Source organism: Theropithecus gelada, chromosome 2, assembly GCF_003255815.1.
Source record: "Theropithecus gelada isolate Dixy chromosome 2, Tgel_1.0, whole genome shotgun sequence".
In the NCBI taxonomy this organism is placed as follows: domain Eukaryota; kingdom Metazoa; phylum Chordata; class Mammalia; order Primates; family Cercopithecidae; genus Theropithecus; species Theropithecus gelada.
This window is the reverse complement of record NC_037669.1, coordinates 145780944-145806148: the sequence shown is the minus strand read 5'-3', so window position 1 is coordinate 145806148 and position 25205 is coordinate 145780944. Positions and strand designations below refer to the sequence as shown.

General features: G+C 37.4%; 1 protein-coding gene across 7 annotated transcripts in view; it reads right to left on the bottom strand.

The window, feature by feature from the left end:
- The window catches only part of PLSCR1 (phospholipid scramblase 1), a 28637-nt gene extending 8935 nt beyond the window's left edge, over window positions 1–19702 (bottom strand). For 2 of the 7 annotated variants that reach the window (XM_025375526.1, XM_025375527.1), the window contains exons 1-5: window positions 19309–19565; window positions 11364–11389; window positions 8280–8360; window positions 3809–4026; window positions 487–529 (exon numbers count right to left, since the gene is read on the bottom strand). In XM_025375526.1, the coding sequence (XP_025231311.1) occupies window positions 487–529; window positions 3809–4026; window positions 8280–8360; window positions 11364–11376 (355 nt within the window). In that variant the 5' untranslated portion in view covers window positions 11377–11389; window positions 19309–19565. Of the gene's footprint in view, window positions 1–486; window positions 530–3808; window positions 4027–8279; window positions 8361–11363; window positions 11390–11525; window positions 11559–19308 lie in introns of those variants that run through there. The other 5 variants (XM_025375528.1, XM_025375529.1, XM_025375532.1 and 2 more) reach the window with 5 other exon arrangements.
- Between the last annotated feature and the right edge of the window lie 5503 nt (window positions 19703–25205).

The window sequence follows — 25205 nt, the reverse complement described above, 5'->3', positions numbered from 1 at the left end:
CTCCAACACTGCAGTGTCCTGCATCCGACCTGGTATACAAAGGTTTTATAGCATTCATCTGAACTCCCAAGAGAAACTGTGGGCACAAATGATAATTTTCCCAAACTTCCTCATCCGAATAAAAAAGATAACTTACTTTAGAACGTGGCTCTGTGCCATTCTTAAGCTGATCACAATTACGGAGAAAATAGCTTAAGTGGCAGAAGTCAGATAAAAAGTGATGTATGAAGACAGGAGCAAAATAAGGGTTTTGATTATTTTTCTTCTAAGTTAGTGTCAATATCCTGAGGGCAGGTGCCCAACATAATAGCATTTTACCTTTTGATTCCTAAATTTTAGAAATGAATTGCTGATGTTTATTACTGTAAATAACCGGCTTAACTGTCCCATATAAGTGAGAGTGTTATATTTGTGGAGGTTGATGTGCCTTTATCTGCATAAACTTCTACTCTGTATAGAAACAGGATTAAAACAATGAATACATACCTTCCAGAAGTTCAATCTGCTGATGAATCAGTATCTGATCTATCTGTCACAGGAAAAAAAAAAATGAGTGGTAAGTATATGTCAAATGAAGGTTTTTATAAGCTAACCAAATTAAAATTCATGTATTTATATTTTTTAAAGTACATGTAATCAGTTATCAATATTTAATAGCTTATATTACTTTTTAGTATAAAACTGAAGTTAATATTTTTAATTAATAAAAGATTTATTGTGTTCATTATTAATGTGGAAAAATTCAGGTCAAATAAAATTGATTTACACTGGAGTATCTTTAACAATTAGTAAATTGAGGTGGCTCATGCCTGTAATCCCAGCATTTTGGGAGGCCAAAGTGGGCAGATCACGAGGTCAGGAGATCGAGACCATCCTGGCTGACATGGTGAAACCCTGTCTCTATTAAAAATACAAAAAATGAGCTGGGTGTGGTGGCAGGCGTCTGTAGTCCCAGCTACATGGGAGGCTCAAGCAGGAGAATCACTTGAACCCAGGAGGCAGAGGTTGCAGCGAACCGAGATTGTGCTATTGCACTCCAGCCTGGGCAACAAGAGCGAGACTTCGTCTCAATAAATAAATACATACATACATACATAGATATAAATGGCCAGTAAGTTTATGAAAAAATGCTCAACATCACTAATCACCAGAGAAATGAAATCCAAACCACAATGAGATATTATCTTTGTCCAGTTAAAATGACTATTATCAAAAAGACAAAAAAATAACAAATAATGGTAAAAATGTGGAGAAGGGGAAATCTGTTGGTGGGAAAGTAAATCAGAGCAGCCATTATGGAGAACAGTGAAGAGGTTCCTCAAAAACTAAAATTACAGCCACCATATGATTCAGCAATCCCACTACTGTTTTTTTTTAAACAGTATTTTTTGAAATTTTTCGAAATTTTCAGAACAAAAATTTTAAAGGACAGGAAATCAATATGTCAAAGAGGTATCTGCAATCTCATGCTTATTGCAGCATTAATAGTCAACATATAGAATCAACCTAAGTGTTCAATAGATAAATGAATAAAGAAAAATTCATTCTTGATACACACAATGGAATAAAACTCAGCCATAAAAATGAATGAAATCCTATCACTGGCAGCAACATGGATGAGCCTAAGGGACATATTATTATTATTATTATTATTACTATTATTTATTTATTTATTTTTTTGAGATGGAGTCTCGCTCTGTCGCCCGGGCTCTGTCGCCCGGGCGGGAACCCGGGAAGCTCCGCCTCCCGGGTTCTCGGGTTCACGCCATTCTCCTGCCTCAGCCTCCCGAGTAGCTGGGACTGCAGGCGCCCGCCACCACGCCCGGCTAGTTTTTTTGTACTTTTTAGTAGAGACGGGGTTTCACCCGGTTAGCCAGGATGGTCTCGATCTACTGACCTCGTGATCCGCCCATCCTGGCCTCCTAAAGTGCTGGGATTACAGGCTTGAGCCACTGCGACCGGCCAGGGACATATTATGTTAAGTGAAATAAGCCAGGCACGGAAAGAAAAATACTGAATGTTCTCACTCATAAGTGGAAGCTTAAAAAAATTGATTTCTTAGAAGTAGAGAGTAGAGGCTGGGCACGGTGGTTCACGCCTGTAATCCCAGCATTTTGGGAGGCCAAGGCAGGCGGATCACAAGGTCAGCAGTTCGAGACCAACCTGACCAATATGGTGAGACTCTGTCTCTACTAAAAATACAAAAACGAGCTGGGTGTGGTGGGGGGCCCTTGTAGCCCAGGTACTTGGGAGGCTGAGGCAGGAGAATCGCTTGAACCTGGGAGGCGGAGCTTGCAGTGAGCTGAGATGGAGCCACTGCACTCCAGCCTGGGCAACAGGGCGAGACTCCATCCAAACAACAAAAAAAAGTAGATAGTAGAATACTGGTTACTAGAAACTGCGAAGGGTAGAGAGGAGAGGTATAAAGACAAGTTGGTTAATGAATACAAAATTACATTTAGATAGGAGGAATAAATTCTAGTGTTCCACAGCTATGTAGGTTGACTATAATTAACAATTTATTGTATATTTTCAAATAACTAGAAGAGAGGATCTGGAATGTTTTCGACACTAAGAAATGATAAATATTGAAAGTGATAGGTATGCTAACTATCCTCATTTTTCATTACACATAGTACATGGGCATTAAAATGCCAGACTGTACTCTATAAATATGCACAATTATTATGTGTCAAAAACAATTTGAAAAGTAGAAAACAGTCTTCCTTCTAGAGGAGGCTCAAGAAATATTGATAACTTCTTTAGCCATCAAAGAGTTTTTTTACAAGTTTCAAATTTGTATTAAGCATACTTAATATCAGCCTTTGTCATATGTGATAACATCCTTTATGTATTTTATGAGACCCTGATTTTTAAAATATCTATTTCTGTGTATTTCTTGCATAATACAATAATGACCAAAAATTCCTATGATTGTGCCACTTAAGTGCATTGTGGGAAATTAAGTTACTAAAGAGAGCGCAAGAAAGAAGTGATTTATGAAATGAAAACTGGCTGGACACACGGAGTTTCTTGTTTCTATTTGATCTACCTGATTTTTAACACCAAATAAATGTTAAACCTCTTATTGCTGAGATTAATTATAATTCAGTGCAACAAAATCCAGGACTTTTTACTCCTTTATTAATGGCATTTATAAAATTGGGTCTTCCAAAGAACAAAAGCAGCATCATAAAAATGCAGTTTTCTTAGTTACAATAAAAAGGTGAGTTGTATTACACATAAAATATTAACCCCTTGTTTGGTGCCACTTATTGAAACTCAAAAATAAACTTAATTTAAATTTTATTTCAAATTATAAAGCAATTATTCAGTATTGAGATTAAAGAGCACTTCGCTCAGTACCAAAGTTTGGGGATTAAAAAAACAGTCTCAACTCTTTAGGTTCTCACCCCAGAGGGAGCTATATAACTTCTCTGGACCTCAGTTTCTTCTTTTGAAAAACGGAGATAACTGTAGCACCTATACATCATAGACTTTCTATAAGGATTAAATGAGTTAATACATGTATCAGGCATACAACAAAGACAGGAAAACAGTGTTAATTAAATGTTTGTTATTGGCCATTATCGTAGATTGTATTTAAGATCACAGAAAGTACAATTTTCTAAGGCATTTGTGTTTTGCTTTAAAACTGAACCTGACCTAAAAGAATGAGAGTAGTCTCTTAGCAGAAAATATAGTTTTGCCATTTCAGACTTTGGTGAATTATTCATTTGTTAATCTGGTTCAGCAAGCTGGAAGCACAGTTCTGTTTTTTATGAGTGTTTTGTGTCTTTGAAATTACCTGACTTAAATATTCTAATCCAGGTGGACAGTTTAATGGAGGCGGTGGTGCTGGCATCCATGGTATCCCTGCAGCTCCACCTGGCTGATTATATACTGGCTGATTATACATTGGCTGATTTGGGACAGGAAAGCCAGCTGGGCCAGGACCTGAATGGCCAGCTGGTGGGGGTGGGTAGCCAACCTGGGGCCCAGGGTAGCCATTATATCCTGGAGGTCCTGAAATACAAACAAGTGAAATGATTTATAACTGCACCAAAGATGGAATCATCAACCATTTTAGGGTTACGCCATCTATCTATAAGTTGACATTTCAGCATAGATATCTGTATCTGTGATGTTTAAGATATGCTTTTATCTTTCTGAGATTTTTCAATGAAATATCTGTGGTTGCACATCCACTTCTGTTTTGAGGATAGCAGGCAGTGAATAGCCTTACCCTTACCATTCAAAACTCAGATGGAAAATATGCTTTAATATCTGAGAAAATGAAAGTAAATAACCATGATCTACAGTCACCTACATAAAGATTCTGACAAGCCTCAAGGGAAACAGACATGGCATTGGTAGAAGGCCCAAAATAATGGCTTTGAGTCAGCATTTCTAGGGCCAAAGTACCTTGTGAAAAATGATAATTCTGAAATTCTAGCAAATGACTTATAATGTATGTACAGAACTGGGGGTAGTTTTGCCCCCTCTCTGCCAGGGATATTTGACAAGATTTGCAGACTCTTTTTGGTCACAACTGGAGGGGAAGATAATACTGCATCTGGTGGGTGGTGGCCAGGGCTACTGCTACACATCTTCAAAGACCCAGAACAGCTCCCTAAAAATGAAGAATTGTCCAGCCCAAAATATTATAGTGTCACTGTTGAAGGTGAAAGCATGTCATTTCTTTCAGTACATTCCAGATACCTGTTTGAGTTAATCCTTTGCATTATGTTTTAATCCATAATGTATTGCTTTCCTAAGTCCTTCTTCATTAAAAGAAAATTTCATTGTAATATTTAGGTTAGAAATTTAAATTTCACAATTTAACATCCTTTGGTCTCTGGAAAATATAATTTGAGAAACAAGGATGGGAAAAAATTGTAAGAGGCAGAGTAGAGGCAGAAATTTAATAAGAGTAAGTGTACTTCATATTCTCTATGAATATGTGATTACAATGAAGATTTATATGCCTGTTTGTATGGTCCACAAAATTCCATAGCAGTGGAATATAATTTCAAAGGACTGTGTTTCTCAATATTTTAACATTAAAGCCTATGCAAAATGCAATACTTAGAATAGGAAATGTATACATTCTTTTAAATGGAACATTTATGACAAAATTCATTTGCCTTTAAAAAATAAGGCTTAGAAAAACAGATTAAACCTCACAATAATGCATCATAAATATAGTTTTTATAATTTATTCCTTTATGATGAATGAATATTTACAAATGATCCATAATGTGACTGGCTGTGTTGTAGAATATGAGGACACAAATCTCAAGGAGGCATCCTGCTATCAGAGAGCTTACAGTCAACTTCTGAGAGAGAGAAAACACATTTAGAACAAAAAAAATTCATATGGATGTGATGGAGAGAATGTATGTCAGGGAGGGCAGGGCATGAGGCAGTCACTTTAGGTAAATATAATTTCCATCAAGGTCTAAAAGATGAGGAAAGCTTTATATGACAACCTAGTGAGAAATGCTTCAGGAGGAAAGAAAGGCAAATAGAATACCTCTGACTTTGTAATGAATCTGACACGCTGTTAGCAAAGCAATAGGAAGCTGTTCATCAAAGGAGGCCTTAGTAAGGAGTCTGGATTTGGTTCCAATTATGATTGGCAAGTACTGGAGGATTCTGAGCAGAAGAATGAGTTCCATGGTCTTATTTATATCTTACAAAATTTTCAGGAGTAGAAAAGTATTAGAATTTACAATGGAAGACACAGATGCAATCCCTGTCCATCATTGTTTAATGAGAGAGACAACTTTAAATCCCCACTTATTCTAGGGAGCTACAATACCAGAGTAATTAATTGATTAATTAGAATAAGAGATAAATGCTTTCAAGTAAGAGACCACGGTTTTATGACTAGAGATGCCAAAGGTCGCTATTGAGATGGGAAGAGAAAAAGGGAAGGAGTAGGAACAGCTGCCCTGAGGGGTCACCTTTACGCTGAGATCTGAATGATGCACAGGAGTTCAGGAGGCCAGAGTCATAGAAAGAACATTTCAGAGCAAAGTCCTGGGACAATAACTAACATAGGCCTTTAAAAATCTGAAAAATAGCCAGTCTAGCTGAATAGCAGCAAGCCAGGCTCAAGAGGAGGTTAAAGAGAGAGCATGCAAAAGGCCATCCTGTGTTTAGTGTTAGCCTTTATCCTGAAAGTAATAGGACACTAATAAAATAGGGGTTATACACTCTCTGTAATATGAGCAGATTTACATTTTTAAAGATCACTGGCGTCAGCACAGAACCCAGACCATAGGCAGACCAGTGGGTATGTGGAGATGTGATTTAATTTCTCACATTTTTAACATCATCATAATTTCCCCCAGACTCTGAAAATATGATTGATTACTCATCAAATGAATGAATTAAGCATAAAGAATTACCTGAAATTTGAATACTAGTATCATTTATGTAAAGACTAATTGATTTAAAATATTTTAAATATGTTAGCAAATACTTGTCATTTCTTATTTGCAAGCATTGTGCTCAGTGTTTTACATATACTCTCATTTACTCTACAAAGCAACCTACATTGAAAATATCACCCTCATTTATAGATAGGAACACTGAGGCTTCGAGGTACTGCAACTTGTTTAAGACTACCACATAAATATTAGTACAGAAGGCAGAACCTAGTTTACCAGCACATTTACCTATACAATTTTTTTTTTTTTTTAAAAGCAGGCAGAACCTGAAGCCTGATCCAAACTCCTTATGCCTCAGCTTTCCCACATACACAATGGGGATAACTAACAGTATTTACCTCATAAGAGTATTCTGAGAATTAAATGTGTTAATCCACATTAATTCCACATTTAAAACAATGACTAAAGCATGGTAAGCTCTCAATTTTAAATTATCCTTACTGTTAGCATCATTGTTATCTTAAGGCTTGTGCTATATGTAATCATGGACTTGAGAAACAAAATAAAGCTGTAGAGTGATATATATATATCAGCAAACTCTCAAGTCTGATTATATCTGAACTGTATTATTTATGTATATCCACTTTTAATTTAGTGATAGGGTGGATTACATAATTCTCTTAAGTGCCTTGGATGACTATTAGTCATAGACTTACTAATGATTTTCCAAACAGCAACCCTGTAAGAATTTAGAGCAGAGGTTCTCAACCCTGGCTTCACATTAGAATGACTTCGGGTGTTAAAAGATTACTATTCCTTAAGTCCCACCACCAGAAGCTATGATTTAATTTTTCTGGAATAGTGCCCTGGCACTACTATTTTGAAGTGGTTCTGGGTGATGATACTTCAGTGCAGGCATGGTTGCCATGAGCCACCACCTGAGAGTCTTTGAGCTTATCTAGCTCATATTCTTTTAGTTGCAAACATCTGGATGAGATCCGGGACTGCAGGGAGGTTTCTTACTAGGCAATTAAACATGACATTCAGCTCCTAAGCACATTTGTTTACTCAGGGAAGAGCATACAATGGGTACATCCTTCTATCCAACCCACATTCCCTTTGATCCTAAATCCCCAGGATGCTCTTTCAAGATCTGGGTAGCCTGCCTGCTTGTAAATCTGGACATGCTATGGCCTTTGCTATTTTTAAAGTTCTAGTAGTTTGGATAACTGCATTTGCCTAAATGAAAATCTCTGAATTCTTTCAGGCATTGGTTGAAAAGAAAAAATGTACTCAATTGCATACGTAGTCAAATGACTCAATTATTTTTCTTAGAAATACAGGGCTGAATCAGTATATATACAAAAATAAAGCTTTCATACATATTATAAAATTAAAATGAGAATTATTCCCAGGTAACTGAGTTTCTATTACTTCCAGTTTTAAGCCGTCTTACCATTTTGATGTGACTCTCACTGAACACATGCCAAGCTACTACATGACTCAATTTATCAGAAATAAATTTCCTAAATGTGATTAAATGATCATAATTTTCAGAACAGATGGAGGATCAATAAAATATTTTACTTAACATTTGTGTTTTGGGATGTGCAGTCTTGTATTTCATTTGCTAAATTTAAACCTAATGCTGTTTTTACTAGCTTTCTTTATACCTTTACTGTCCTCTATAAATAAAAATTACTTCTATGGAAAACGTATAGCCAAATAAAAATAATCAAGAACAACTAGGCTGCCAAAATTTCATTAATATAGTTTTAAAAAAAGAACAACTAAAATAAAAACAAATGCACAATTCTCTCTCTCTCTCAAGAGAGAGAGACTGATTAACTTTCATTTTTCTTCTTTAATCAACTACTTTACCTTGGAATGCTGTTGGTGGATACTGAGGAGGATACCCAACGGGCAAGTTTGTTTCCGGGTGAGAAGCATTCATCTGTGTGTCTGCAATTCAAGGAGAGGTAAATAGATGTCTGACTAAATAAAATATATATTAGAAAGAAATAATATATTGTACTTAGATAATTGTCACTTGTGTGGTCTTATGCTATATTGAAATAGGGGAAGTAAAATTTTCACTTAACATAAGCTATGCCTATTATCAGAGCTAATTTGCGATTAGCAAATTTGTTTCAAACAAATTTTCCTTTAGATAAAATGAGACAGCTAAGTTACTGGGGCTGAATCACCAGTTTTTGAAACATCCCTGATGAATGATCAGTTCCATGTTTTGTTAACAATAAAATAAAGATAGCTTTAAAATTACATACAGACTACGAAGAAAGAGATAAATGAAATTAATGGGATGTGAGGATGGTAGAATTATGGACGATTTTAAAGATACTTATCGTCACTGCTATAAGAATTATTATTTTAAATATTTAAAATAATGAATATACTTCAGTATTTATATATTTTATGCTTACTCTGGAACTACACCAATAAAGCTGAACCATATGAAATTCCCCAAATATGACTGTTTTTGACCCACAAAAGCCATAATGTTTAATTATAACACACTAGCATATTAAACTTTGTTATTTGCTAAGAAGGCTTGAGTAACCTTAATATATGCACAAATGGTTCAGCCTCCTAAATATTAATATTCATATCCATCTAGTCATTCAGTTACCTACCACAGCCAGTCTCTAAATATTTACTGAGCATGTCCTGTGTCACCACTGAATTAGGCTCTGTGGCTACCATGGCTCTGTTTTCATACAACTTAAGGTGTAGTAGACACTACACTTATCTCCTTATCTGTTTCCTTATGAATTACTAACTGTAAATTCAAAATCTTTTTTTTAGAATCATGGAGGCATGGTATCAATATGGAAGAACATATAGGTCAAACTTTCACTGTAACCTTTTTTTTGTATGTGTTTCTATTATGAACTTTCAAAGACCACTCAACTTGCTAATCATGTGGTTTTATCAGGAAGATTGTATTGTTCTCCTCACCCCCTGCCCCGGCCTTTCTCCTTGATAAATGGCTTCATCATGACTTCAGCAGAATGCAGTGCATGGTGATTGTGTAAAATCAGGCCAAAAAAACCGCTCTCCTTCTCGTTCAAGACTAGCTTGGCCAACATAATGAAACCCCATTTCTACTAAAAATGCAAACATTTGCCAGGCATGGTGGCATACCCGTGTAGTCCCAGCAACTCAGGAGGCTGAGGCAGAAGAATCACTTAAACCCGGGAGGCGGAGCTTGCAGTGAGCCGAGATGGTGCCACTGCACTCCAGCCTGGGCGACAGAGCGAGACTCTGTCTCAAATAAATAAACAAACAAACAAACAAACACAAAACAACAAAAAACACATGAAGGCTTTTCCCTGGACAAACACTGCAACATACCCTGTGATTTCTGAGTCATTACAAATCTCTGAAACTCCCCATCATTCTTTCCCATCCATTTTCTTCTATTTCTCAGTATTAAGTGACTGACCTAACTCCCTAGTTCTCTAGCTAATAAGGCCCTGCCTGCAGCCCCTACTCCAAACTTAAGTTGGAAACAACAGCATCAGACTCGGAATAGATTTCAAGAAAATACTCTGCAAGTGTGAAGTAAAAATCTACCCTTGACAGGTATGTCACATTGTGATACCTCTTAATAAGCAGCATTGTTTGAATACTAGAACATAGAACACACACACACATACACATATCCAGGAGCAGACAGACTCAAGAAATCATGAGCTCACAATCTCTGGGCTTTTGCTACCAAAGCAATGATTCTGATTTCAGGCATTCCAGGGAGAATTCATACAAGGAGAATGAGTGAATGGGCAGGTGTTCAAGTAGAACAAAGAGCATGCTAATTATGGTTTGATTTTTGCATTTTTGAAATGCAACTTAAAATGGCTTATAAATAATATAAGTCTACTGCATTGTCTTAAAGATATTTTATTTTTATGTCTACATGTATGTATATATACATATATACACATTCACACACATACACACATTTTATTTCTATTTAGGTAAATGCATTCATATATACATACAATTATATATACAAAACTGAAAAGTTAAAAGTTGATTATGACCATGACAAGATAAATTTTTGCAAATTCAGTGGAATCAACTTAAAGCTTGTGGCAAATAAAACAGTGTAATTCTATATAAATTTACATTTAAAAAGCTTTGAGTTTTGTAAGTAAAAAGAAAACCATAAAACTTCACATGGGAAAAGCGAGGAGTCTAGTCCTAGAGATTATTTCATATATTTAATAAGGCTGACACTGTAGCAATAGATAAATATTTTTTTGTTACCTCAACAAAGATGAAAGAGAGAATAAAGAAAAGCATTTTAGAAAAACAGGATTTAATTTTTGAATTTAATTTTCCCTATGTAGTGGGAATTTTGAACATAATTTTCCCTCTGTAGTAGTGTCCCTCTTCAGAACCTTAATATCTTAATAAGACAAAGTTTTTATTACTTGCTTGATAAATATCCATCTTACTTAGAATTTTCTTGAGAAAAAAAGCCAGAACATAATGACTGGTATTTATTTAAACATACAAACATGTGTCTGTGATGAAATATATGTCGAAGTGTGTATCTGAGGAGTTTATTACAATGAACTGAAATCTTATTATCTGTTCATTAGTATGACTGAATAATCTTTATACATAGAAAATACATAGAGAAAAGAGAATATTGCTCTGGTTTGAATATATGTTACAGAACATATTTCCCAATAAATCTAGCATTTCTTAGCTTTCCAAAAGGTTTTCTTATTTTTAATGAAGAACCTGGTGGCAGTGGTATTGTTGTACATCTTCTCTATAGTCAAAATACTGAACTAGACATTGTATTCTGGAGCATAAACAACAGAAAGCAAATTATACACTTTCAGACGCTGAATAAAACATTATGACAAATAACAAGTTACCAACAGATTAACATTATAGGGAGGAAAGTAAAGATTTAAAATAACTTACTTTGTTTGTCCATGATTAAAACAGTTCTGAAAAAGAAGACCTGATATTAATACACTGTCTACAAGGCCACAAGTCAAATGTTAACCGTTGAAACAGGATACTGTAAAACTACACAGTCACACTCATAGGACATTCCTCTTTATTCATCCAGCCCAGCCTTACCTGGTCATTTAAGCCCTTTGTGCTTGACTGCATTCCCCTTGCTGTGTTTCTGAGCAGGAATTTAGAAATTGTTGGTCAGCTCATGATGGTGAACACATTCTAAAGCCTTTTGGGAAGAGGGTCCAGTGAGGCAGAAAGCCATAAAGACACACTATGAGCTAAGACTCCAAATAGTAACCAAGCTAGTAACATCAACCTTCACAACTTGTACAATCTAAAGGAAATGCGTGGTTCAGTTCCCAGTCTCTGGACTTGGGCCCCAGGAATGTTCTAGCAGGGAAAAAAATGTTAATTATCAGGTTACACTACTGCAATTTAGGTCTTGTGGACCTGTTCTTTGCAAATTTGAGAAGGCCTGAGACTATTCTGTGCATTCGGAGATTTTTTTTTTACTAGAAAACTCACTCTCAGGAATCGTCACAGCCATAGCACCTTGACCACCCAAGTGAAACGTTGTACTCGGTATTTATACAGAAACTGAAATAGCAGCAAACATTCTACCCAGTATTTTGCCTTCCAGTGCCTTGATCCGATTCTAGTTTTTCCCAGTACTATCCAGTCACTACTTTTTCCATCTCCTGTAGCTCCTGATGCCCTTCATCCCTTTTAGCAACAATGCATTCGGCAAAACTCTGTTACCCAACATTTTTGTCTCGGACCCATGCACATTAACACAAACTGCCCTTCCTCTTCCCAGGCCCACTCCTGTGCTGGCTACCCTTTAACTAAATTCTCTTACTGTGCAATCCTAAGTGGTTAGTAAGTCAACCGATCCCTTTACATGCTCAACTAAAATCTAGAATTCCTGAGAAGAAACCGCCTTCCTCCTTGCTGTTTCAGAATTATTTTTTGGCCAGGTGTGGTGGCTCTTGCCTATAATGCCAGTATTTTGGGAAGCTGAGGCAGGAGGATCACTTGAGTCCAGAAGTTTAAGACCAGCCTGGGCAACATGGAGAGACATTGTCTCTACTAAAAAAAAATTAGCCAAGCATGGTGGCATGTGCCTCTAGTCCCAACTACTCAAGAGGTTGAGGTGGGAGGACTGCTTGAGCCTGGGATATTCAGGCTGTAATGAAGTATGATGACTTCCCTGCGTTCCAGCCCGGGTGACAGAGCAAGATTGTGTTTTAAAATAAAAGTTTTTGTTTTGTTTTTATTATTGCCAACATTAAGCATAAAATTTTATAATCAACTTAAAGTCTTAAGAACATTCCAATTATAGTCACCTCTTAATTACACATGCTCAAGATGTTGAGCAATGGTTGAATAATTCAGAATGGGTTTATGTGGTCCTGAAATAAATCAAAAGATGTGTTTGTATTACTGATTTAACTTCCCAGATTTTCTTAGGACAACAGGAATCCCAGTTTGCATTAACCAGTCAGAAATTAATGCTGTAGACCTCATCAAGCCAGAAAGGTAGAAATATTAAAATTTATACTTTTTTTTGCCATTAATCTATAAGGTGAACAATAAGCTAATAAACACATGTAACCAAAGTAGACTAAAAGTTTTGAAGACATTTGTGTTTTAGATTCCATCACAGGAAGAACTGTATAAAGAAGACTAAATTCATACATATAAAAGGACATGATTTTTGTCAACTTCACATTTCTACCATCAAAGACTATACTTTAAAATGCCAATTTTCTTAAAATATGCTAAGAGTACTTTAACAGATATATCAGAAAAGATGAATAATTCCGGATTAGAAATAGGTAGTCCCCTCTAATTAATATACTGGACTACACATCTCTAAAATCTTTACCTGCCCCTTACTTCTTATAGGATACCTCTCTCAATAACATGCTTAACTTAAAAAAAAAAAAAAAAAAAAGGTTCTATGGCCTTTAACCAATTTTAACAGAAATTTTAAGAAACTAGTGTTTCAGTTATTCTCACTTTCCCTACAATGTCAGAAAAGCACTAAATAATGTCTAAGGGCAAATCCTAAATAAAATGTACGAGAAGAAACATAGGCAAGTTTTTATTTATTTATTTATTTATTTATTTATTTATTTATTGGCAAACAGACTACTCAACTGAAAAAAATTCATAGTTCTGGACTGCAGATCTATATATCTGAAATAAAAAAATTTTGTCATAATTTTAAAAATAATTTTTCTTAGCATTTAGTTTGTTTTAGGCTTTCAAGTCCTATGCAAGCCAGAAATAATGGATGTGCTGCAAAGATAGGGAATTTATAAACCCACGCTATGTATTCTGGTAAACAGTGGTCCCCAACCATTTTTGGCACCAGGGACCAGTTTTGTGGAAGACGTGGACCGGTAGAGTTGGGGATGGTTTGGGGATGATTCAAGCGCATTACATTTATTGTGCACTTCATTTCTATTATTATTATATTGCAATATATAACAAAAGAATTATACAATTCATTATAAGGTAGAATCAGCAAGAGCCTTGGGCTTGTTTTCCTGCAACTAGACAATCCCATGTGGGGGTGATGGGAGACAGTGACCAATCATCAGGCATTAGATTCTCAAAAGGAGAGCATAAGCTAGATCCCTCACACAAGCAGTTCACGATAGGGTTCTTGCTCCTATGAGAATCTAATGCTGCTGCGGATCTGACAGGAGGTGGAGCTCAGGCGGTAATGTATGCGAGCGATGGGGAGCAGCTGTCAATACAGACGAAACTTTGCTCACTCACCAGCTGCTCACCTCCTGCTGTGCAAGCCCAATTCCTAACAGGCCACGGACTGGTACTGGTTGGTGATCCAGGGGTTGGGGAGCCCAGCTGTAAAAAATAGGTGGAGGATCTTAAGCAGGGAATTTCAAGTCCTTGCCAAATGAGTACCAACCAATTATTATATTGTCATATAATATAATAATTATGTAATAAAATACCAACACATGGTATTTGCCTTTCATAAAGTCAGAGATGATTCTCTTCTTGCACAGAAATACAGGAAAGGAAAAGAAGCAGATTTCAAAACAATGACAATTTCTTCATATTGGCTCTTTTTCTTCCCACTTGGTTACATTGTTCTTCATCTTAAAAGGTAAGTTAGTAAGGATGAGACCTACTGGCAAAACTACTGTAGAATAAAACCTGGGTCTTTGCTTTACTATAGGTTTTAGAATTTTAGCATTTACGTAATACCTAAAGCATTGAAAAAGGTATATAATAAGCTCTGGTGCAAAATGTTAAGTGTTCATTGTACCTATACATGTGCCAAGTAGATAAAGCACTGTGTGCCAGGTCATTAAAGTCATCCACTATGTGGATGCCTACATTCTTGTTTGCTGTTATAATGATCTTTTGGGTTTTCTCAAGGTTAATGTGTCTATTACAAGATACATGTCACTCAGTTTGGGGAATAACTGGGTGTGCCCTGAATAAATTAATTAATGAGTTAATTAATTTAGCATGATAATTCATAAATAACGGCTTCTACCACACTTATTTTGTTTTTAATTTCAGAAATACTTCAGAGAAAGAGAAAATCTTTATGCTATACCAAAAAGTGCATTAAAGTTATGTTGTATATTGTACCATTGGAATAATAATTACTCCACAATGAACACAGAACTTCAAATATAATCTGATTTTTTTCTAACTCTGTTAACTAAGACTTTGGAGGAAACTGAGGCATCACACATTATTTGCATACAAGTACACCTCTGTTAAAACTTTTCTATCAGAAATCCTAAGTTCTCATTGTTTCTCTGGACTATTTGACAACTGTAACCTCTACCACCATGAAGAGGAAGAAACAGCACAGGGGATTTCCAGTTCTGGCTTCACAATTCATATTATAGTGAAACTCTTTTGACCCATCTCTTGAGGTCCTGAAATTTTTATCTTACTGCTTTCAAAAAGTATTAACGTAAAACCTGGAACCCAAAGGGGAAGCATACTTAATTTTGACAGTTCCTAAAACTAAAATTTGTTTACCCACACCAAATCTGGATTATTTATTTAAATTTACTTGTTAATTGGCTAAGAACAACCTCCTTCCCTCAAAACAGAGGATAAAGCATTTCACATTCTCTTCAAGTCCCAAGATAGGGATATATGTTTTGAATTATTTTAGCAAAATGCTACTGCTCTGAAAACAATCACAAGAATTCTAGGTCCCTAACTTCCTCCCGATAACTGAGAATATAGATACTAGACTAGAGGGAAGGGAGGAATTTCAAGTAGGCCAGGAGATTACACAGGTAAGTCATGAATCAAATAACTTTCATGTCATTTGGGTTATGTTTGTATGCAAACTTTGTACATTTAAAAATGTTTAGTTAACATCTAAGAAGGAAAAATATTCATCTTTTGAACTCGGGTTTTGGTAAATGTTAAGCTTAGAAAAAACTGATGCATTTAAGCAAATGGGTGGGGCAAGCAGCTGGTGAGGCTTTTCAGTATACAGCACATCATACCTGTAAGCTATGGAATGAAACTGAGGTGACTGAGGCTGATTATAAATGCAAAGTACCTTGTAACAAGGAGTCACTCCATAAAAATCCTCTTGCGTATTTTATGCTTAACAAACAAAATAAATATGCTTAAAACCAGTTTAGGATAGCCTTTTATAGCATTTTATAGTACACCTTGAATAAAAATGTAGATGATACATCAACTAGGACCAAGTGAGATGCCAGTGATCAAGTGTTCTACAAAACTAAAAAGTAAAAAAAAGAGACAAAGGAAACAAATATTGAATCAGTTACTGTCATTTGATTGCTTTACTGCTCTGAAAAGCCTTTCCTGACAACCCACAGCTCCCTCACAAATTTGAGTTGTTTCCTTTCCTCCTAATAAATGGTGAAACTAAACCCATAGAAATAAAAGTGACTTTAATAAATGTGATACAGCTCACTAACTAGCTGAATTAAGATGATCAATAATTCATATTCTTTGCACCGATGTCTCTAATTCACTGAAAAAAGGAAGACTGACACCCTTCAGTGAAATTTGTTAAAAGACTCTTTTAAGGTATCTTTTTTATGTAAGACAGAAAAGGCTTGAATTTCAATTTACTCTTGTACCACTTAGCTTCAACTAGGTCAGGTGCTAAGTTCATGTGTTGGAAACTTAATTTCCAATGCAACTGTGTTGGGAGGTGGGGCCTAATAAAAGATGATTAGTTCATAAGCACTCTACCTTCATGAATAGATTAATGTTGTTATCTTGGGAGTGGGTTAATTATTGCCAGAGTAGTCTTGTCAAGTTCCACTCTCTCTTGCTGTCTTGCCCTTCCACTTTCCACCATGGGATGATGCAGTAAGAAGGCCCTCACTAGATGCTGGTGCCTCCATACAGTCATGCACCACAACAACAGATCACATATATGATGATGGTCCCGTAAGATTATTTTTACTGTACCCTTTCTATGTTTAGATACATAAATACTTGACATTGTATTATACTTGCCTACCGTATTCAGCACAGTAACATGCGATACAGGTTTCTAGCCTAGGAGCAATACCTTATTCCACACAGTCTAGGTCTAGTAGGCTATCTGCCATCTCACTGGTCATTCCTTTGCTTGAATGAGCCAAGTTCCCCCCAGCCCAGGACTTCTACCTGTGAAGTTCCCTCTGTCTATAATGCCCTCCACCACTCCACACACACACACACACACACACACACACACACGTCTATAGACTAATTGATTTGAGACTTCAGCTCTCAATCTGACTCTCCTCAACACCCCCCACGCCACTACCCCAGCCTAAATAGAAGGCTGGCTATACCATCCAGGATTGTGTAAGTAAATTCTACGATGTTCTCACAACCACCAAATTGCCTCATGATGCATTTCTCAGAATGTATTTCTGTCTTTAAGCAACACATGATTATGTTGGACTTCCTAGCCTCCAGAACTGTAAGAAATAAATTTCTGTCCTTTATAAATTACCAAGTCTCAGGTATTCTGTTACAGCAGCAGACAACATATGGAGACATCATTTTTTTCTAATGACTTATTAAAAGAACATATGGAAAACTGAAGAGTGCAACTGTTAGTTCTGATTAACTAAAAAGTGTTTTGGCTTTTTAATTTAGCACTATTCAGGGTAGTGCTATAGAGTGTGTATATACACAGATACACATAGATACATATAAAAATACTTCCTATATAAATATTCACTAAATATAAAGCTGGTGTGGTTTTTAAGGAATTAATTGAAGGCATAGAGCATGCAAAGCACTATACCAGGCACTAGGGCACAATACCTAGACGCTAGGGAGACAGACAATTAAGAATGAAATAGATTATTATAAACACTCTAAGTGCTATAAATAAATGTTGCTACAAGAAAGGGTTATGGGACACTAACTTAAACAGTGGTAGGGGGTTTAAGAAAAGTCAGACTGGGAGCTGAAGGAAATCTCAAATCAACTAGTCTACGGAGGTATGGTGGGTGGGGTGTTGGAGGGCATTATAGAGACAGGCAACTTCATAGATAGAATTCCTGAGCTGGAGGAACATGCCTCATTCAAGGAAAGGAAGACCAGTGAGGTTACAGAGCAGAAGAGGGAGACATTCTTAGAGATGAAGACGGAGAGGTACATAAGCGTCTGCTCACACACATTTGATGTCTGTCCACCTGTACTCTAGGCTCCTTTACAGATCTAAAGGCAGTTTGATCTATAAACCAGCTATTTCACATGCCACTTTGCTATCCAACTGCAGAAATCCATTCATTTCCCTTTATATGTCTTTTTCATTTCCCTGCATTTTCTCGTTGGTCAAAGCCCTACTATGGTTGTAAACAGGGTGGCATTAAGGGAAAAGTTTGCTCTTAGGAAAAGTTCAAGAAAGGAGGCCCCAAACTGCCTGACACGTTTAAGTGTCACTTGTAGTAACCATGTATCTCAATGTGATAAGCCAGAAAAAAAACAAAGACTGCCTGTTCCTGGAACTGGGAAGTGGCCATGCCAAGACTTCCAGGAATAACAGTGCATGAATGAAACCACATGGGAACCGGAGTATCAGCTTGGAGAAGCAGGAACTTTGTCAAATATTTAAAATAATAAAAGCTAACTTTCACTGAGTACTTTCTGTAGTGCCAGGCACTGCTCTAAGAACTTTACATTAATACATATAATACTCTGCAGCTCTTTTAATAGTTACACAATTTCAGAGATGAGGCAATGGAAAGAATATATATTAAGAAATTGGCTGACAATCCACAGATGTGAAGCAGTAGAGGCCAAATTTAAAGTCGGGGAGCCTGACTGGAGCTAATGGTCTTAGGAACCGTGCCAGATACCGCCGCTATCTTTTCCAAGCTGGTATTGTAGAGGGTTCAGCATAGATGTAGGCTCCAGGCGGACTTCAGTGAATACTTACTGATAAATGCCAGCTTGCAGGCTGTATTAACCGTCCCTTCTAATAGCCCCACTATGCTGGCACATGCTCCCGAGCCCAGTCTCTGCCCAGGATTCAGCGCCGCTCTCTGCCTGTAGAGCAGTGTAGCTAAGGGGAAGCCGAGCCCCGCGAGGCGTTTTCAGGCAGGACACCCCTTTTCATTCGAATGATTCTGGGGTGAGTCCGGGTGCCGCTGGGCCGCCTGGGGCCCCTTGCCGTGCATCTGCTCCACTTACAGGGTCCCTTTCAGAGGCCTCTTGCATTTCTGGCCCCAGCCTTCACCCCACATCCTCCACCCCCAGAGCAGCAAACACAACCGGCTGGCCCTCGCGCCCGTTCCCCGTAAGTTGGCCCCCACACCTGACCCCGGCCCTGGCCCCAGCGCAGGCTCCGCGCAGTTCTCGCGCCCGAGCCCTGGGGAGGCGGCAGAGAAAGCCGCTCGCGCACCTGTGGCTGCCGCTGTTTCCGCTCCCGAGAGAGCCGAGGTCTAGAGAGCCGGGGTCAGGCGGTGGCTTCCTCTCCTGCGCCTCTAGACTGCAAGGCACGGCTGCTGCGCAACCTTCTCGGAAATCAGCCGGAGCAGGGTCTGCGAGTAACCCTTGCGCCAACACCCGCGGCTACTGGTTTCGTTTCCTGGATCTTACGTACACAACGCGGTTTCCTTTTCCTGGTTCCCGCGTTGGCGCCGGGGGACCCGCGGGACTATTGCAGGATGAAGAAGCTGGAGGAGCGACTGCACCCACCACCAGGTGTGAGGCCCCTCCCCTACCCCCGACTTGCTTTCTTGCTCATTGGAGAGACTCCAGAGACTTTTGACCGGTGGTTAAGGAGAGGAGCTGGGACTCTGTCACTAACTGGAACTGGAAAGTCATCAGCTGGGGAGTGGCCTCCCCCGGGAACTTTCTTTACTCTGACTTTGACCTCCATCCCTCGGAAGCCCGTGGCTTTTCAAGGCGAGGAAGCAGAGGCAGCTTAGACTACAAATGAGGAGTGGTCAAAATTGTTTTTTTTTTATGGTGCCTTTTCTTTCTTGCTGTCTTGCTCTTTCTTTCCTTCTATTAAATTATGTGATATTATTTTTTATTTTGTTTTTTTAGGCAGTTATTTAAATGTTTTTAAGAGCTCACCTTAATTTTTAATAAATATTGTTCCCTTTTAAACTAAAATAGTTTTTATTGTCTGTATTTAAGTTATGTGTATGACATATCCATTAACTCCTATAATTACACATTTCCCCCCTTGGGGCAAGAGCAGCTCTAATTTACTCATTTAGCATAAATCCTGAATACCACGATCATTAACTGTAGCCCTCATGTTGTACATTAGGTCTTCCCATTTGTTCATCCTACATGTTTGTAACTTTGAATTCTTTGACCTAAATTTCCCCATATCTCCTGACCCTACTCCAACCTGGATGACCCTGGATAAACCGGTGGTCCCCAACCTTTTTGGCACCAGGGATCAGTTTCACGGAAGAGGAATTTTCCATGGACCAGGGTCGGGTGGCAGACGGTTTCAGGATGATTCAAGCATATTGTATGTATTGTGCACTTTATTTCTATTATTGTTACATTGTAATATATAATGATGCTGTCAGTGCAGACACATTTGATGACATGGTGGCCTTCAATAATTGCTTCTATGTGTTCTTTGTGTTCATGTTTTCATGGTTTCTGTTTTTTTTTTTTTTTTTTTTTTTAACAAAACAAAACAAAAACTCCAAAGGCTTGTCTTTTAACGCAGGGTGCTTGGTCTCCATGTGGCAAAGCAGTTTTGCAGGTTTCGAGGCTTCATTGGATAGTCGATCATCACATATTATACAAAGCAGGGTTGGAGAATGTGAACCACCTGTGGCAGTGAACCTGTAATTTAAGTAGGACTCTTGGCATTTTCCTTTAAATGTGGCTTTCTTTTTGTTAGCAGTTTTAGAGTCTTCTGTTGTCTCATCATTGGGTTTTTCCCCATTTTCAAAGAAGCTATCCAGTAATGTTTGTTTTTCACTCACTTTGGCTAGGCTAGGCTTAGCTTGTGGGCTTAGCAAAACTGTGACTAAGACAAGTGCACAGTGTGGGAAAGAGGTGCGGATGGAAGTGGTAAAATAATGGGTAAGCCATGCACAGACTAAAATAAGTGTTGGATTCTGACTGAAAGCCTGCCACCAGATGCAGCTGTACAATTGAAGTACATCAATTTTCCACTATAAAGCCTGCCTCCAGACACAGCTTAATTGTCACTTGTCACTTGCCCCTCACTGATAGGGTTTTGATATGAGTCTGCAATCAATGTATTTATTATGGTCTCTGTGCAGTCAAAACTCTCTGCTAATGTTAATCTGTATTTGCAGCTGCTGCCCAGTACTAGCATCACTGTCTGAGCTCCACCTAAGATAACCAGGCATTAGATTCTCATAAGGAATATGCACCTAGATCCCTCACATGTGCAGGTCTGTGGCCTGGGGCTTGCGGACCCCTGCTATAAACCACTGCTGTATATATTTGACCTTTTCTTAATTTCATGTAAATGAGATTGTGCAAAATTTTTCTTTCTGTGTCTAGTTTATTTCATTTAGCATAATGCCTTCCGGGTACATCCATGTGATAGCACCTGGCAGAATTTCCTTCTTTTATAAAGCTGAGTAATATTCCATCGTGTGTGTGTCTGTGTGTGTGTATACACACACGATGGAATATATGTATCTTTCTTTATACATTTGTCCATTGGTGGACACCTAGATTATTTCTATTATCTGGACTATTCTGAATAATGCTACAATGAACATGGGAGTGCAGCTATCTTCAGGAGATGGTGATTTCATTTTCTTTTGGTATATACCCAGAAGAGGGATTTCTGGGTCATATGGTAGTTCTATTTTTAATTTCTGTATGAACCTCCATACTGTTTTCCATAATGGCTGTACCAGCCTACATTCCCACCAACAGTGTACAAGGATTCTCTTTTCTCTACACCCTTGACGACACTTGTTATCTCCTGTCTTTTTGATAATAACAATCCTAATAGGTATGACATAGTATCTCATAGTGATTTTGATTTGCATTTTTCTGATGAATAGTGATGTTGGGCACATTTTCATATACCTGTTGGCTATTTTTATGTCATTTTTGAAGAAGTGTCTATTCAGGTCCATTTCCCATTTTTAAATTGGGCTATGTCTTCTTGCTATGGAGTTGTATAAGTTCTTTATAAATCTCGGAAACTAAACCCTTCTCTGATAACATGGTATGCAGATATACTTTTTTCCAAACTATAGGTTGCCATTTCATTTTGTTGATTGTTTCCTTTGCTGTGCAGAAATTTTTGGTTTGATGTAGAAATAATATTGTTAAAATTTTCATGCTACCCAAAGTAATATATAGATTCAATGCAGATTTGTATGAAACCACAAAGGACCTCAAATAGCCAAAGCAATTCTGAGAAAAAAAAAATTGAAGTCAGAGAAATAACACTTCCTAATTAAAAATTATATTACAAATTTATATAAAACAGAATGGCACTAACATTAAAACAGACAGGTAAACCAATGGAACAAAATAGCTCAGAAATAAATCCAAACATACACGGTCAACAAATTTTTCACAAGGGCCCCAAGAGAACACGATGAGGAAAGGATAGTCTCTTGAATAAATGGTGCTGGGAAGACTGGATTTTCACATACAAAACAATGAAATTGGACTGTTTTCTTACACCACACAAACAAATCAAAAACAAAACGGATAAAAGACCTACATGTAAGACCTCAAACCATTAAACTCATGGAAGAAAATATAAGAGAAAAGCTCCTTGACATTTACCTTGGCAAAGATTTCTTGACTATCACACCAAAAGCTCAGGCTACAAAAACAAAAACAAATAACCGAGACTATATCAAATGATATTTTAAATATGTTTTGGAAATCAAACCAACCAGATTTGCTTAGAATGTTTAATTTTCCAGCCCTGCAGCTGGCACAGAGACATGTAATAAATAAATATTTATTGAACTAAAGTAATAAAAATTTCCTTTAACATTTGTTACTTGCAAAAGTAATGTGATTTTTCAAACAATAAAGCTGCAAATGCAGAAAAGAAGTGAAATCTTGTCCTTTTCACTCCCTAGTTTTATTCCCATTATCTTAAACCCATGTTTGAAGATTTACTAAGAGAAGTGAGAGGAGAGAACAGGAAGGTGGAAAATAAATTGAGAAAACATGATGGAAAAAGGTAGAAGGAAAACAAAACCACCTAGGTTTGATCTCTTTCTCTTCAATTTACCATCCCTGTGACCTCATGAAAGTTACCTGACAGCCTCCGTGCCTCTTTACGAAATCTATCAGTGAGGGTAGTAATAGTATCTACCTCATAACATTTTTTGAAGCTTCAGGAAGTTAAAATACATAGAAGGTTTAGGGTGGTGCCTGCCACAGGGTAAGCATTTGCGTTGGGTTTACTGATGAACTGCTGCTGCAGAAGGGCAGGAGGCTGTAAAATTCCAGTAGCTTTCATTTTCTATATTTTTCAACCTCTCCTTCCCTGATGAATAGTGTATTTTTGACCCAAAACTTTTCTGTCAATTTTACACAGAAGAATTCTCCTATCCTTTGCTTAGGGTGGTACCACATTGTCTTCGTGGAGGTAGGAAGTTAGGCTGGGTGAATTGGCTTGTGACTAGACCTTCAAGCATCCTCTATTTACTTTCTAATTCATAAATTTGTTTTTTTATTTGACATCACTAAGTCCTCAACCTCTTTGGATTTCTGTGGTGTTAAAGTGGATCTCCTGAATCTTATGTTCCTTTTTACACACTTTAGGTTATGATTTTCTGAGTCTTGCATAATCAGTTTCCACTTTTGCCTCTTCCTCCCATTTTCTCAAATTTGTTGCAATCTCACTCATTACAGTAAATTCTCATCTTTTCATAGTCTTTGTGGCATTTACTGCTTTTGGGTTCTTTATTTTGTTTTAACTGTCTTCATTTTCATTTTATTATAGTCTCTGAAGAAAGATAACATGTTTAATTAGAAAACATCCAGGTACCGTCTAAATTATTGTTTGCCTAAATAAAGCTCACTATTTGCTTTGACATAGTAAAATAGTGGTTCCCACATTTTAGCATGCATAAGTATCACTTAGAAATCTAATTAGAACTAAATTTGCAGAGTCCCGTCTTTAGAGTTTCTGATGGTGTAAGTACAGGTTGTGCTTTGAGAATTTGCTTTTCTAACAATTTTCCATATGATGCTGATGATTGTTTTCAACAGATCACATTTTAAGAAGCATTTGCTGAAAGAACTCTATTTTTTTCAGGTATTGTGGAACAATGCATCATAAGAGGAGGGTCATAGCACAAAGGATGAATTTTGAGTAGTAGACAATCATAGTGATTCTATTCTCCTTTGACTGTAACTTGTATAACTGAGGGCATATAATTTATATTTAGCTAAGGGAAAATCTTCTTGAGGGCTTCTAGGAAAGGGTTTACTGCTTACATTTGTGTGTGTGTGTGTGTGTGTGTGTGTATGCATGCATACACACATAGATACACATACAAGTATATATGTGCCTCTTTCTGTCTTGTATAAGGCAGTGATATGTGGAATTATGGCAGTTATCTTCAGATGACAGAATATGAGAGAACAAGTCTTAAGGATGGTGGATCCAAGATGTTCTACGTATCTTTCTAAGGACGCGTGATGCACTGATGACCCACTACACTCATGGAGGACTCACATACTTCAGATGACTCATTACATGAAAGCTGGCTTGTGGTTATAAACTCTATAGATATTTCTCTTTGCTCTTGACCTGATTTCATATTCAAGCAAGCTTCTTTATTGCTGTTCTCTTCTGCATGGTGGAGTTTCTTTTCAATTTTATTCTATGGTTGTAGTTCTTTGTGATTATGGCTTTTTGTTTGAGCTATAAAAGTTTATTTGTAGTCAAAATCATTGTACTACTGAGGGTTTTAATTGTATTCCTTCTGAAATCTTGAGTGCTCTTAACTCTGCTTTCTGGCTTAGAATCAATACTTCCAAGACTCCCACAGCTCCAAGGAAGAATTGATATAACAGAGCTTTATGGGAAACAGCAGCAGAAGGAAAATTTCACTTTGAATCACTGGTCCTGACAACTGGGTGCCTGAATGTCACCTAAATTACACAAAATCTTTTCTTTTTTTTTTTTTACAGAGTCTTGCTCCGTCACCGGGCTGGAATGCAGTGGTGCTATCTCGGCTCACAGCAACCTCCACCTCCCGGGTTCAACTGATTCTCCTGCCTCAGCCTCCTGAGTAGCTGGGATTCTAGACATGCGCCACCATGCCCAGCTAATTTTTGTGTTTTTAGTAGAGA